Source organism: Monoraphidium neglectum (assembly GCF_000611645.1).
Source record: "Monoraphidium neglectum strain SAG 48.87 unplaced genomic scaffold scaffold01589, whole genome shotgun sequence".
NCBI lineage: Eukaryota > Viridiplantae > Chlorophyta > Chlorophyceae > Sphaeropleales > Selenastraceae > Monoraphidium > Monoraphidium neglectum.
The window spans coordinates 1-13,014 of record NW_014012039.1 but is presented as its reverse complement, the minus strand read 5'-3'; the positions used below and the strand labels follow the sequence as shown (position 1 = coordinate 13,014).

The window sequence follows — 13,014 nt, the reverse complement described above, 5'->3', positions numbered from 1 at the left end:
GCCCAGGGCGGCCAGGACGCCCTCTCCACCGCCCCCCAGGAGTGCAAGATCGCCGTCACCACCGCCGGCCGCTCCTTCACCTCCACAACCACCTACCCCTGCAACCTGGTGGTCGACCCAGAGACCAAGCTCGGCGGCGGCTGCTGCTTCGGCTCGCCCGCCCACTACGGCGCGACCGGCCTCTAGAACCCCTAGTTTGCCGCAGCCAAGGCGCAGCGGCCCCCCCTGGGCCGCGCGGGTGTCGCGCGCCCTCTGCCCTGCGCGCGCTTGTCGAGCAGCGCGCGGGGCAGGTGAGGCAATGGAATGCAAATGTGCAGTTTTGACTCGAGGGGAGGGACCCTCCTCACCCCCACGCTCCTTTCTTTGATATCGAAGCGCAACCGCCCTTGAGGCCTACCTTTTAGGGGTTTGCGGCGCGGCACACCATCTGATATGCAACCAACAACGCCAGACTGCTCCTGCTTCCCAGGAAAGCGGCCTGCTCAAAGAAGGCCCGCGCTGTGTCCTGCACCCCACCCTCTGTGGGAGTGCGGTTGACCGCGCCACACTTCACACACACAAACGAAGCAGCCAGCGCCTGAAAATGGCGGCACGGCGCTTGACCAGTTTCTATGGGACTCATTAGCTAGCTCAGGCACACCTTAGCACAGGCGTTTGATGCCCCCATCGTCCTTTTGCACAGTTTGTTGCACCACAGGTCAGGACTTGTCTGTTTCATATGCACGTGTAGGTGATACATCCCCTGCACCCTAATCCACCCCACCCCACAGCTCCCTCCAAGCATCTCCCCGCCTCTCATACGACACGGCCTCCCTCCGATTCATCGGGTTGATTCCTCATTGCTTGTGCCATGCGCATCCAATGTTTACCCCACAAACAGTGCTTGCGCAGTAGTCAATTAACCCTTGAAATGTAAGCAATTGTCGACTGTATCTGTCTCCTGCACAAAGCCCCAGCAGCGCAGTACAGCATGACACATGGAAGAGCAAGAGTCGTCAAGACTCCAGGTATTATGGGCATGCCGCATTTGAAACTCTGCATATCATTGGTTGGTGCGCACCATGTAAAGCGCAGGGCCTCAACCTTAAGAACACGAGGGGCCACCACCCAGAGCCATGCAAGCGCTGACACCGCGACTGCAGACGGCCCGCAAGGGCTTGGCAACCGGGATCTCGGGAGCGCTTGCCATCACGGCCAAATCACATCGTGCATCTCAAACGACCCAGCTTCCAGCCGTGGCACCTGCAGCCGGCTGGCACTGCCCGCCGTCCCCGCTGCGTTGCCCTCGTCTTCTCCACCGCTGCCGCCGTCCACCCGCACCGCCTCAAGGACCAGCCGCCGCCCGTCCGCCGCGGGCAGGGCGATGGTCATGACGTCGTACGGCAGTTTGTAACCGCCCGCAACCGCCACCGTCACCCCCACCTCCCCCGGCGCAGCCGTCAGGTCAAACCGCAGCGCGGCGCCGCCCGGCAGCACCAGCTCGGCAAGCTGCGGCGGCCCCATCCAGTAGCCGCCGTCGGCAGCGGCCGCTGAGACGGCCGCGCGGCGTGCGGCTGCAAGCGCGGCATGGGGCGCTGGTGACAACCCGTCGTCTTCAAACATCGTGAAGCCCGCCGTCCCTGGCGGCCCCTCCCTTGGACCGCCGTCGCCACCCCCGATGCTGCTGTCAGACGGCGCCGCGGCGTCCGTCACGGCTGGGCGCGGCGGGAAGACGCGCAGGCAGCGCGACGGCTCGTCGTGGAGGCGTGAGTAACACCGGGCATCTGACGTCATTGGCAGGACGGCGCCTGGGCGGGTCGAGGAGGCCGATGGATCCAGGCAGGAGGGTGTGATGATGATGAGGTGCTGGAGGGATGGGGCTCACGAACCGCTGCCGTCCGCCAGCAATGTCCACCGAGTCAACAAAGGCGTAGGAACGCATCACCACGCAAAGCGCTATGGATCCACATCAGCCATCGCCAAAACCCAAAGATCGAGCAAGAAGGATGGACTTGAAAGTCAGGATGCTGGCACCCCTCTGCAGGATGCAGGTTCAAGGGACCAGAGCAGGCGCTGCAGCCCCTCACCCGCCGGCAAAAACAGGGGAATGCGATCCAGGGGCGCCGCGGCCGTGATGGTGGCCCCAGCCTCATGGTACTGCTCGCTGTAAAAGTCGTACCACCCAGGGGGGCCCTTTGGCAGGTACACCTGGCGGGGCATGTGAACAGAATCGTGACGTCAGCGGCGACAAGTCGTGATTTGCCCCTCTCTGTCATACAATGGGTTTTGGCGCCATTGCATATGGCATCCATTGCGAAAGGGGTAGGGATGCGGGCAACCAGGGGGATGCAACATAGACTTGCGTTGTGGCCAACTGGAAGCTATAGTGCAGGTCCACCAAATGAGCACACCCAAGAACAAGCCTCAAATCTGCCTCACGAGAATGGTTCGGCTTGATCACTTTGGCAGGCAAAGCAAACACCCACCTGCACCTCCCTGGCGCCCTCCTGAACCACCGGCGCCGCCATGAGCGCCGGCCCCACCATAAACTGGTCGGCTGCCAGATCGTCGTAGCAGGCCAGATCCTCGGGGAAGTTGAAGAATAGGGGGCGCACGACGGGCGCCCCCGTCAGCGCTGACGTCACGTAGCATGAGTAAAGGTAGGGCATCAGCCGGTACCGCAGCCGTACCGCCCATCGGGCGGCGGGTGTGAATTCCTGGTACATCCAGGGTGATGTCACGGTGCCTGGGTGTGTGGGACCGGACGGTGTGCGGGTGTGAGAGCTGTCAAAGCGTGAAACTGCTTGGGCTGAAGAGCGCCGCACGGACCAGGATCGGCTGCCGCATGAGAGCACGCGCTGCCTTGGGAGCGTGCGCTGCCTTCGGCAGCTGCGATGGTGCTGAGCGGCGTTTGACTCAAACGTCCACCCGGCCTGATTGATGACACCCGGCGGCACCACCGCACCGCAGGCCTTCCAGCTGTTGGTGACAAAGCGGGGGTGGAGGCATCCTGCCTGGAGCCACCGCAGCAGCAGCTCGCCGCTCGGTGGCGGGCCCGCAAAGCCGCCTGCGGGTTGGGTACAGAACCGTGATTAAGGTTGGGCGTGATGCATGCTGATGTGGCAGTGGGACATGGGGCAACCATGTGCTAGGGTGATGAAATTGATGCCGTCGAGCACACACCTCATCACTGATTCTGCTCAAATGTCCAAGGAACTTTCAGACGACAGGACAAGAGCGGCCCAAGTGCAAGAAACCAGCAGGAAACCAATCCAACACGCCCCGTCGCGCAGCCAATCAGGAGACCCTTGACCCACCGACGTCGTGGCCGATGTTGGCGATCCCCGACAGCCCCATCTGCAGCCCTGTGCGCAGATTGTACCGCAGGTGGCCCCAGGAGGTGGTGTTGTCGCCGCTCCAGGTCTGCGCGTACCGCTGGACGCCCGGGCAGCCGGCGCGGGTGATGGTGTAGGGGCGCTCCTCCGGCGCGGCCGCGGCCTGGGGGGATTGGTGCGGTGCGCATCAGGTGCAAAAAGGCGGGCGGCAGAAGAGAGGAACTGCGCTGATGATGCGAGCGAGGGAGCGCAGAGGGGTGCCAGCCGGAGGCTTCTCGGGCAGGACTGGCCGTATTGCGCAACGCGTGCACGTCGTGCATGGCTGGGGGCACAGTGCGCGGCCTGACAGCCAAGGCGGGTAGAACTGGGTGTAGTGGTGCTGGTGGGAAACAAGGATGGCGATGCCCGGAAGAGATGCTGGAGATCTTGGGGCGAAACCCGGCGACGCACCTGCGCCTCGTGCGACGCGCGCGCCATCAGCAGGGCCTGCAGCGGCCGCACCAGCGGAAGCCGCAGGGGCCCATGGCCGCCGTCCTCGCCGCCGCTGGTGCAGGCGCAGGCGGCGCCTTCGTCCCACAGCTCGTACTCGTTGTTGCTGTGGGGTGCGCGGTTGAAGGGGGAGGGGAGGCACGCACATGGCGGTCACGCTGGTTGGCACAAAACGCTTCGGGGACGGGTTCAAATTTTCTGAGTAGGCTTGTAAAATCTCCGAGCTGGTACCACCCTCTCTGAGCAGCATGCACTTTAGAGGATTGACGTGCACTTTTTTTGTTGTGCGTGTCATACGGGAAAAACCCTTAAGATCTTCCAGCCACGCACTCGTTCCAGACGCCGGCAATAGCGTTTGAGAACAGCGCCTTGCGCAGCCCCGCCTGCCACCACGCCACGCCCGCCGCAGCCGTGAAGTCGACGTGGGCGCCGTCGCCGTCCCAAAACGGCGCCATGCTGGGGGCGCCGCTGGAGCCGTCCAGCAGCAGAGCGCCCGTGGCGGCGGCCTGGCGGTGCGTGCGGTCAGCCGAAGCGTGCATGGGGTTGGTCGCATTCGAGTTGGGCCACATCTTGCAATGTGGCCAATCTTGCAATGCTGGCCTGATATCTGCATGACGGCTGAGCTGGTTTTCTTGGCTGCTGTTCTTCTGTTTCCTTCACAACGCCATTTCTCCCAAACCTCGCTCAGCTGGCCGGCAACCATACAGCCACACCCCCTTTGCACCTCATCAAACAGCGGGTGGTCGTCCAGCAGGCAGGGCTTCACGTTGGCCACCAGCCGCAGCCCCGCCGCGGCCGCCCTGGCTGCGAGGCCCCCTGGGTCTGGGAACTTGCGGGTATTCCAGTGGAAGACGTAGCGGCGCTTGCCTATGGAGGTGTAGCCAGACCTGGGCAGCGGGAGCGTGGGGATTGTGGCGGGAGAATGGTGAGTGTAGGTGTGTGCACGTGTGTGTGTGTGTGTGTGTGTGTGTGTGTGTGTGTGTGTGTGTGCATGTGTGCGCATGTGCGTCCCTGAGTGTATGTGTGCTTTTTTTGTTTGTGTTTGGTTGGGGTGAAGCAGAGACAGTCAGCAGGAGCTCCAGCGTCAAAAGTTCAAATAGCAAAATCAAAAGCTCACAACAAAAAGGTCCAGGTGCGCACTTCATACTGCTGCGTGCAGCACTTGCGAGGGGCAGGTGGCCGACTATGCGCGCCTTGCCATGCCAAGCACAGACACGCGCCCGCACGCGCACGCACTCACCCGAAGTGGAAGGCGCTGATGGGGATGCTGCGGTCCGCTGCCTCCCGCAGGAACGCCTCTATCCGCACCTGCGCGTCCGGCGCGTCCGCCAGAGGCATGGCGGTCGCCGCGTAGCTGCGGGCGCGGGGAGGAGAGGGAACGGCGGGGGTTCAACGAATTAGAAGGAGCTGGGGTTTAGAACGGGCAGAGCCTCGCTATTGACTGAGTTGGGACTGGAAGATTAATGGTTGCAATGCAGTTGAGGTGTTGAGGATCTGCCTGTTCCTACCAATTCGTACGACTTATCCAAAAAAGGAGCGCGGGGACTGCCTGCTGTCGCTTTCAGCAGGCGAGGCAGGCGTCGCCGCGCACGCCAGGGTCGTGGCCTCACCCCAGGCTCCAGCGCGGGCCCAGCGCCATGTGGCCTGTCAGGGCGGCAAACCTGCGGCGGGAGCAGCCAGCGGCGCGGCTGAGCAGGCAGGGACAGGAGCGGCGGAGCAAGGCCGCCTGGGCTTTGCGCATCATGAGGCTGGATAAGCCGTGCAGCTGTAGCCCCGGACGTCGCAGGCAACGGGTTGAGCGCTCTGATGAGCTTTAGATGACGAGGCGGGCGGCAGTCCCGGCCGTGGTCCCGCACGCGACATGTGGCTTGGAGGGCACACTGGTAAGAGCAGCCCTAGGCGCGCACCTGGCCAGCACCGCGGGCAGGGTGGGCCCCGCGATGAAGTAGTAATCCAGGTCGCAGTCACGCGCCTCGTAGTAACGGTACAGGCCCTGGTGACACGAAACAGTCCAGCAGGGGTTGCAAAAAGAAAGCCAATAGTTGGGGCACTCCCGCCGTTGCGTCAAAGGGTGGCCGGCAAGGCGAGGGCCCGAGGAAGGCAACCCTGATGCATGCTCTCTTCAGACAAACCAGCTGCGTCAGCTGTGCATTTCGACCCGTTGACCGGTCAAACCATGTTGTGCGCGATCAGGGCTTACGTAGTAGTTTGAGTGCTCACAGCCCAGGTCAAAGGCGCCCTCTGCCAGGTTGTCGTACAGCAGGCCGTACCAGCAGCCGGTGGCGCCGTCCCGGACGACCAAGAATGGCCAGGCCTGGGGCACGGGGATGTGATGTTGGCGGGCAATGGGGCATGTTAATATTGGCAAGTGAGAGGCTGCGGAGGCATGGCATGGTGGGAGGCCCAACACGCGCGGCCGCCCCGAGGGGAGGGGCCCTCTCTTTCAAACCCCACAGCAGCCCCCATACTTGAGGGACAGTTGATTACAGCCCCCAACCAACAAGCAGGTCAACCGCAACTCAACACCAACCAATAATCCAACCCAACATGCCTTCAATAGATCAAACTGCCAACCAACCGACCTTGTACAGGGGGTCGCCGCTCTGCGGGTCATACCCGAGAGCGTCAGCCATGGCCACGCGCAGGCGGCGGCCCGACAGGTTCAGGCCCCCGGTCTTGTCACCCAGTCCGTAGTAACGGTCACCTGGGGGTTACGCACAGAGTGTCGCGCCCAGCGTGAGAGCTTACATAAACACAGCATAAAAATGGCTTCGAGAGGTCCGCAAGGGGCAGAGCGACGGTCCACGCAGGGGCGCGTGTGGATGTGCGATGGCACGTGTGCACTCTATGATCTGATGGGATCGGATGGATTCGGGATGGTCAGGCCCCCGACCGACTCGCCTGCATGGCGCGCCATGGCGTGGCACAGCGAGCCGGGGCCGCCGTGGCAGCCGAAGCTGTAGGGGCGCGACGACCGGTCCGCCGCAATGAAGCGCACCCCCGCGCCTCCCTCGACAGCTGCTGCCGCCGCATCACGCCCGGCGGCGCCCTCTGCGTCCGTGGCCGGGTGGCCCGCTGCATCCTCGGCGCCGTCGTCTGCGTTGCCCTGGCTTGCGAGGGCCGGGGGCTGGTGATCTGGTGTGATCTGATACCAGCTGATGGAGAACGGCGCCGCCTGCACCCGCACCCTCAGGCCGCCGGGCGCGTCCGCCTCCACCGCCGCCGGCGCCGCCCCCGCGCCACCACCAGGAGCAGCAGCGGCGGAGGGGGCTGCGCTGACACGGACGAATCGCGGCGCGCCGGGCGGCGGCGCGAGGCGCGGCCGGCCGGCGAGGGGGGCGTCCTTGGAGGGACCGGCCGGGGGCGCGCGCGTGCGCAGTGGTTGCGGCGCGGCGGCGGGAACACGCGCGTCAAGCCCGGCCCGTCAACAATGAAGCGATCGTCTTTACCCCCTGTCCCGCATGCACCGCGAGGCATGCCCTACATATGGTCATTCGTTGGCGGCGCTCACCGCCTCTCCTGGCGCCAGGATTGTCCATGATCGCGGCACAACAACCTCCCTGTCATCGCCATCACCCCCAACACTGCCCCCGCCCAGATCGCCACCCCCGGCGCCCGCGCCGCTGCCAGCCTGCCGCCCCCGCCGCGCGAACAGCACTCGCACGACGCCGTCCGCCGCAGGCTGGACGCGCGCGGTCCAGCCGGCGTCGAGGGAGGCGTCGATCGCGCCGGGCGCCGCAGCGAGGGCGCGCGCGTGCAGGCCGTTGGCCGGGGCGGTCATGGCCTCATTCATGTGTGGGCGCCACGGCGCGCTTTCAAAGCAGCCGAGTTGCCGCGCCTTGCTGATAATGTATTCACGGTCTATCTTATATGCTGGCGCGATAAGTTGATAAAAACCACCTTCGTTTGAAGCCGCAGACTGAAGTCGACGCGCAAGGCACCTCGATCTTGAGCGGCGAATATCCCATTGGCCCCGAAACCGGTGCTTCACATTCACATCGACCCAATGCAGCGGCCAGCCTGCGCCCAAGGCGCCCCGCCGCGGCAGCTCGGGGCCGCGCCAGTCCTGCCGCCGCGCCGCTGCAGCTGCGCCCACCACGCGCCCCGCGGCGGAGCCTTCGCGACCCCGCGGCGGCCGCGCACCGGCTCCCCAGGCGGCAGCGGCCCCGTCTCCTGCGGCGCGCTGCCGCCTGCTCTATGGACGGTGGCAGGGACCGACCCGGGGCTGCTGCAGGATGTCATTGTGGGCAGCGCCATCACGGCTGCTGTGGGCATCGCTCTGTACAGCGGGCTGAAGCGGGACCCGGTGCCGTGTGATCTCTGCATGGGTGAGTCAACAGAGAGTGCTGTACCCACCGCCGCTCGCGCCTGCGCAGGCGCCCTCGGCCGCTGACTTTTTGTGCCTGTGGTTGTGCATGTGCTGCACCTGGTGTCAAAAACGCGGCTGCACCTTGTTTGAGGGAAACATGAAACTTATTTGGTGCTGTTAGCGGCTCGGGGCCGCTCGGGACCAATCGTGTGTCCTATATTTTGACTGACTGTGCGCATACACAGAAAGCACACACACCCGTGCGAAAACCCACCCGTACGGCGAGCGTCACTTCCAGGGTCGTGGCCCCGTGGCCCAGTGCCCCAAAGCCCGCTCGTGCGTGACATGGCACATAGACGCCCGCGCAAGTCCTTAGCTCCTCAAAGCCGGCGCCCTGCGCCACAGCTCTGGCGGCTGCGCCGCCATCGGCGCAAGCCCCCACCATGCCCACCCAACCCCTCTCTCGTGCTGCCCAACCTCGACCCTGTAACCCAGGCACCGGGGGCATCAAGTGCTTCGCGTGCGAGGGCAGCGGCGAGAGGGGCAAGGTCAAGTCACAGGACAGCGGGGCCTCCCCGCGGCCGCGGCGCGATCCTGTCGGACGCAGCGGCAACCCGCGCGCGTGCCGGGTGTGCAATGGCACCGGGCTGGTGCTGTGCAGCCGCTGCAAGGGGAGCGGTTACCTCAACTGATGGCGGACGCATGTGATGGTCCATGGGCTGACTGCACGACATGGACTCAATTTTTGCGAGTGGCATGCGCGACAGCGTGCCTTGACCTGGCATGCAGCCGCTAGCGCCCTTTGCTGCACAGCTTGCTACGGCCGCCGTGCAGATCACCGCTGAGCAGACGAGTTCAATTTTATGAGCCAGAGAGAGAGAGAGCCGTTCATTGAGGCGGGATTTGGAATTTCTGCTTGATCCTCTACGTTGCCATTTTTGCGCGTGTGATGCAGCTATTTTGCGACGCCGCTGCCCCTTCTGCGACCCGTGCCGTCCCTTGTCCCGCGGATTTGCTCGGCGGACGCAGGCGTGGCTGCAAGCTGAAACCCGATTTTCTGAGGGCCTTTGTGCCATGTTCACGTGCCTGAGAGCGAGAGTTGTGGGAAGCCTGTTACTGGTCCCCACCGCAGCGCAAGGGCTGTTTGAGGTTGCTTGACAGTTTTGAGAATGTTCGTACAACTGCAATGTGCTGCAACACAAAGGGATCGCGTTCGGGCCCGCGCATGCGGTGCCCGTGGTCAGGGCTGTCCATCTGGCGCCGCGGGGCGCGCATGTGGGGGACCGCTGAGGCGCTCCATGGGCGCGCTTGTGGTGTGCGCCAGGGCGAGGGCGGCTGGGGCTTGCAGGCGGCGCCAAGCCAGAATGAAAACAGCAAAAGTTGGGCATGGTCATGATTTTGGAAGTTCAACTGGTGTCGTCAGGTGTGGCTGGTTTGAAGCTGTGCCAATTTGACCCGGTTTGCAGCCCAGCAGTGCGGCCTGGGCATGCGAGGGTAGAAAGGGTAGCAACGCGCAGCGGAAGCAGGGCAGGAGGCTGCACAATCGCCATTCTTTATTCCGCTCCAAAGTGACGGCAGTGGGCAATAGCAGGCTGCCCAGGGCGACGTACGCGCAACAGACGACGCACGCGGCACCCTACAAAGCAGCTGGGGGTCAGCCGGTGCGGGGGCTTGAGTGAATGCTGCATGGCTCAGGTGTGGCGGGCAGCCGCAACGCGGCAGTGCCCCCCGCGTGCGCCGCCCCTTCAGGCCGCCTCGGCCACACACCGGAAGCGCGCACTCTGCAGCGCTGCCTTGGTCACACACGCTGCCAGCGTTGGCCGCCGTCCAATGCACCCTGCACTGTGGCCGCGGCTGGCTGGCCCCGCAGCAGAGCCGCCACCGCGCTTTCCGTTCGCTCCGCCTTGCGGCGTCCTGCGCAGCAGCATCCCAGGTGAAGCGCAGTCAGCCGCGCGCGGCGCCCCCGCCTGGGCCTGACTTGTCGTGGGGGGTGACGCGGCCGGCCATCGCGGCGGCCCTGGCCGCGGCGTCGTTCTGGGCGCTTCCGATGCGCAGGGCCGGCATGTGGCGGCCTGCGTTTGCGATTGCGATGTGCGGTGAGGTTTGGGCAGATTTTTTGACGCGTGATAATGAGTGCGTATGCATGTGTGTTGGTAGGTGTGTGCGCGCACGCGCGCGTGCGCGTGTGTAAGTGCGCGCGTGCAGGTGAGACCGACATGGGCCGTTGCAATGCTGGTGCAGATCGGTCTGGACACGCACTTCACCCCGGCAAGGCAGCACAAAGTTGCACTTGTGACAAAGAGCGGCAGCATCACCAGACAGGGGCACGGCAGTCGCCCCCAGCCCCCATGGGAGCAGGGCGGGCTGTTGGAGTCAATGGTTGCAACGCAGCAGGCCGCCAACAGCGGTCAACCCACCCATGCTGCCCGCGTGATCACCCCTGAGCATGGCTCTCAGGGTGTCTGCACTGAATGAGTCATCGTTGACCGTGGCCTGCGATTGGTTGATTAGTTGATTGGCGCATATTCACGCATATGTGTGTAATTGGTTGTGAGAGAGAAAATGTGTGTGTGTGTGTGTATGTGTGTGTTTGCGCGCGTGCATGAGTGTGTATGTGTGTGTGGGTGCGGGCGCGCGCAGGAAAGCGCACATGTGAGGGGGGCTGCATAGCGGGCAGGTGGATGGATGGGAGCTGCATGTTCACGTTTTGTGCATGGGCGGGCAGGGGCACCAGGTGCGACGATGGAGCAGCGTGCCCCGAGTTGCTAGCTCCGTGGGTCGGACCCATCTTGTCCAACAACGAAAGCAACACCGTTGTAAGGACGCAAGTCGCGATCGCAGATGGCAGCCACGTATGTGCATCAAACAAAGCAAAAATCTGTATGTTGTAAGGAGCTAAAGCCGCCGCCGCACCGCACCTGGGCGAGCAGCTGCTGGTGCGCGCGCGTGTTGTAACCGCCAGACCGCTCGCGCTTGGCACGCTGCGCCGCCAGGGCCGCGCCACCAGCCGTGCCGTCCGCAGCCGCCGCCGTCGCAGCCGCCGCCTCTTCGTCTTCGTCCACTCTGTGGAGCCGATTTTGATGGGTGCGCATCAGTGAGGGTGACAGGCGTGATATCCTTGAGAGAGGAGCGCTTGCCCTGGAGCCCCAGATTGTGATTGCAGTCACGCAGAACGCATATCAGCGTTGGAAAAGTAGTAGCCATCCCAAGGTCCCGCAGGCCCCCAAAGGCGTGCCGCTCACCGCCCTATGATGTCTGGGATCCAGTCTGTCGCGTTGAACGAGGGGTTACTGCGGCTGGTGTTGGAGCTCCAGCGACGCAGGTCACGCAGCAGCTCCGCCCAGCCGTCTGGCGCGCGGCGGTCGGGTGCAGTGGCGGAAGTGGGAGGAAAATGATGTGGAGTTGCATATTGTATTGAGAGGGGCTGCAACAAGCATGTCGACCGGGGCCCTGCAGGCTGGGTGGGCTTACGCTCGATGGGTTGGGTCCTGGAGGCGATGGCATCAGCACTGTTTGCAACTTCTTTGTGAACCTTGCCGTCACCCGAGCTGAGGAGGTGCCGACCACCTGACCCCAACCATCCAGGCCTGACTAATCCAACCGACAACCAGCAGCACGTGCGGCTGGGTGTTTCGCAGGCACTGAACCAAAGAAACCGCCCGAAACCGCCACCCACCAGGGTCCTGCATGCTCGGGAGGCTGAGAGAGTCCAGGGACCTGTCCGCCCCCGCCTGGCCGCCAAACAGTGCCGCCAGTGTGGGCGCGCCGTCGCCGGCCCCGAACACCGCATCAAACTCGGCCGCCGCCACCGCCGCCGCGCCGCCACCAGCGGCGGAGCCCGCGCCCGGGCCGCCAGGCCCGGCGTCGCGTATGGGGACGACGAACCCGGCGGCCTCCGCGCGTGCCGCAGCCGCGACCGTATGAGATGCTGCGGCGGCCGACGCGGCCTGCATTGCGGCTGTGTCGATGATCGCATCCACATCCCCAGAGGCGCACAGCGGCGCGCCGCTCGGCGTGCACACCAGACGCCCGCCGCTGCGGCCGCTGCTGCCGCTCGCGCTGCCGCTGCGGGCGCCGAAGCTGCCGCTGCCGAGGGGCGGCGCGGAGAGGGGCGGCAAGGAGGGGGCGGCGGCAGCAGCGGTGGCGGCGGTGGCTGCCGCCGCCTCAATGGGGACGACACGGGCACCGATGGTATCGCTCATTAGCGCTTGCATCGCCTGCGACGCCGCTGCCGCGGCTCCACCAAGAAGCTGCTGCTGCTGCTGCTGCTGCTGCTGCTGCTGGGCCCCCGGCCCAGCCGGCGGGCGCGGCGGCGGCATCCCCTGCAGCGTCGGCACGAGGCCGGCGGCGGCGGGGCCCGGCTGTCGGCTCTGTTGCATGATCTGAGCGGCGTGGACCGATCTGATCGCGCTGATCTCCTCATCCGTCAACAGCGACAGCAGCTGCTGCACCTGCGGCCGACAAGATGGGGGGTTTGCGGCGTTGAGTGGGGGTTGAGCGCGTGAGGCCGTGGCGTGGGGTGGTGTGGGAGGCAGGGACAAGCGAACCGGGCAGGAAGTGTTTGATGTTCCGTGGCATTGTGCAGCAGCAAACACTCTGCTGTTGCCTGGGGGTTGGCGGAGCAATGGCATGCACGTTCGAGTCCGCCTCGTCTGGTCTGATCAGATCTGGTCCGAGGCAGCACCTGCAGCTCGGGCCAGCCCTCCACGATGGCCCTCTGAAGCAGCGCCGCCTTCTCCCAGACCGGCAGGCCCGCCAGAAGCTGCAACGCCGCGCCCGGCGCCCGCGCCGCCGGCCCCGCGGCGGGCACCCCGACGGCCGCCCCTGGGGACGGCTGCGGGACGCCGGCGGCGCCGGCGGCGGCGCCCTGCAGCGCCCCGACCCCTATGAATTGCTGCGGTA

At 65.1% G+C, this 13,014-nt stretch overlaps 2 protein-coding genes across 2 annotated transcripts; both read right to left on the bottom strand.

Moving 5' to 3' along the window:
• Positions 1–1,188: 1,188 nt before the first annotated feature.
• MNEG_8390 (alpha-glucosidase) lies at positions 1,189–7,584 on the bottom strand (the record flags this gene model as incomplete). Its single annotated transcript, XM_014043138.1, has 15 exons — positions 1,189–1,553; positions 2,067–2,187; positions 2,466–2,725; positions 2,945–3,046; positions 3,297–3,477; positions 3,765–3,909; positions 4,134–4,309; positions 4,528–4,690; positions 5,044–5,157; positions 5,414–5,464; positions 5,711–5,796; positions 6,004–6,117; positions 6,386–6,478; positions 6,697–7,146; positions 7,315–7,584. The coding sequence occupies 15 exons, from the start codon at positions 7,582–7,584 to the stop codon at positions 1,189–1,191; spliced, it is 2,691 nt and encodes an 896-aa protein (XP_013898592.1).
• A 2,472-nt stretch (positions 7,585–10,056) lies between these two features.
• MNEG_8389 (hypothetical protein) lies at positions 10,057–12,314 on the bottom strand (the record flags this gene model as incomplete). The annotated part of the gene is made up of 5 exons (XM_014043137.1): positions 10,057–10,184; positions 10,530–10,605; positions 11,031–11,175; positions 11,355–11,460; positions 11,789–12,314. 5 exons carry the CDS (start codon positions 12,312–12,314, stop codon positions 10,057–10,059), a joined length of 981 nt encoding a protein of 326 aa, XP_013898591.1.
• Positions 12,315–13,014: the final 700 nt, after the last annotated feature.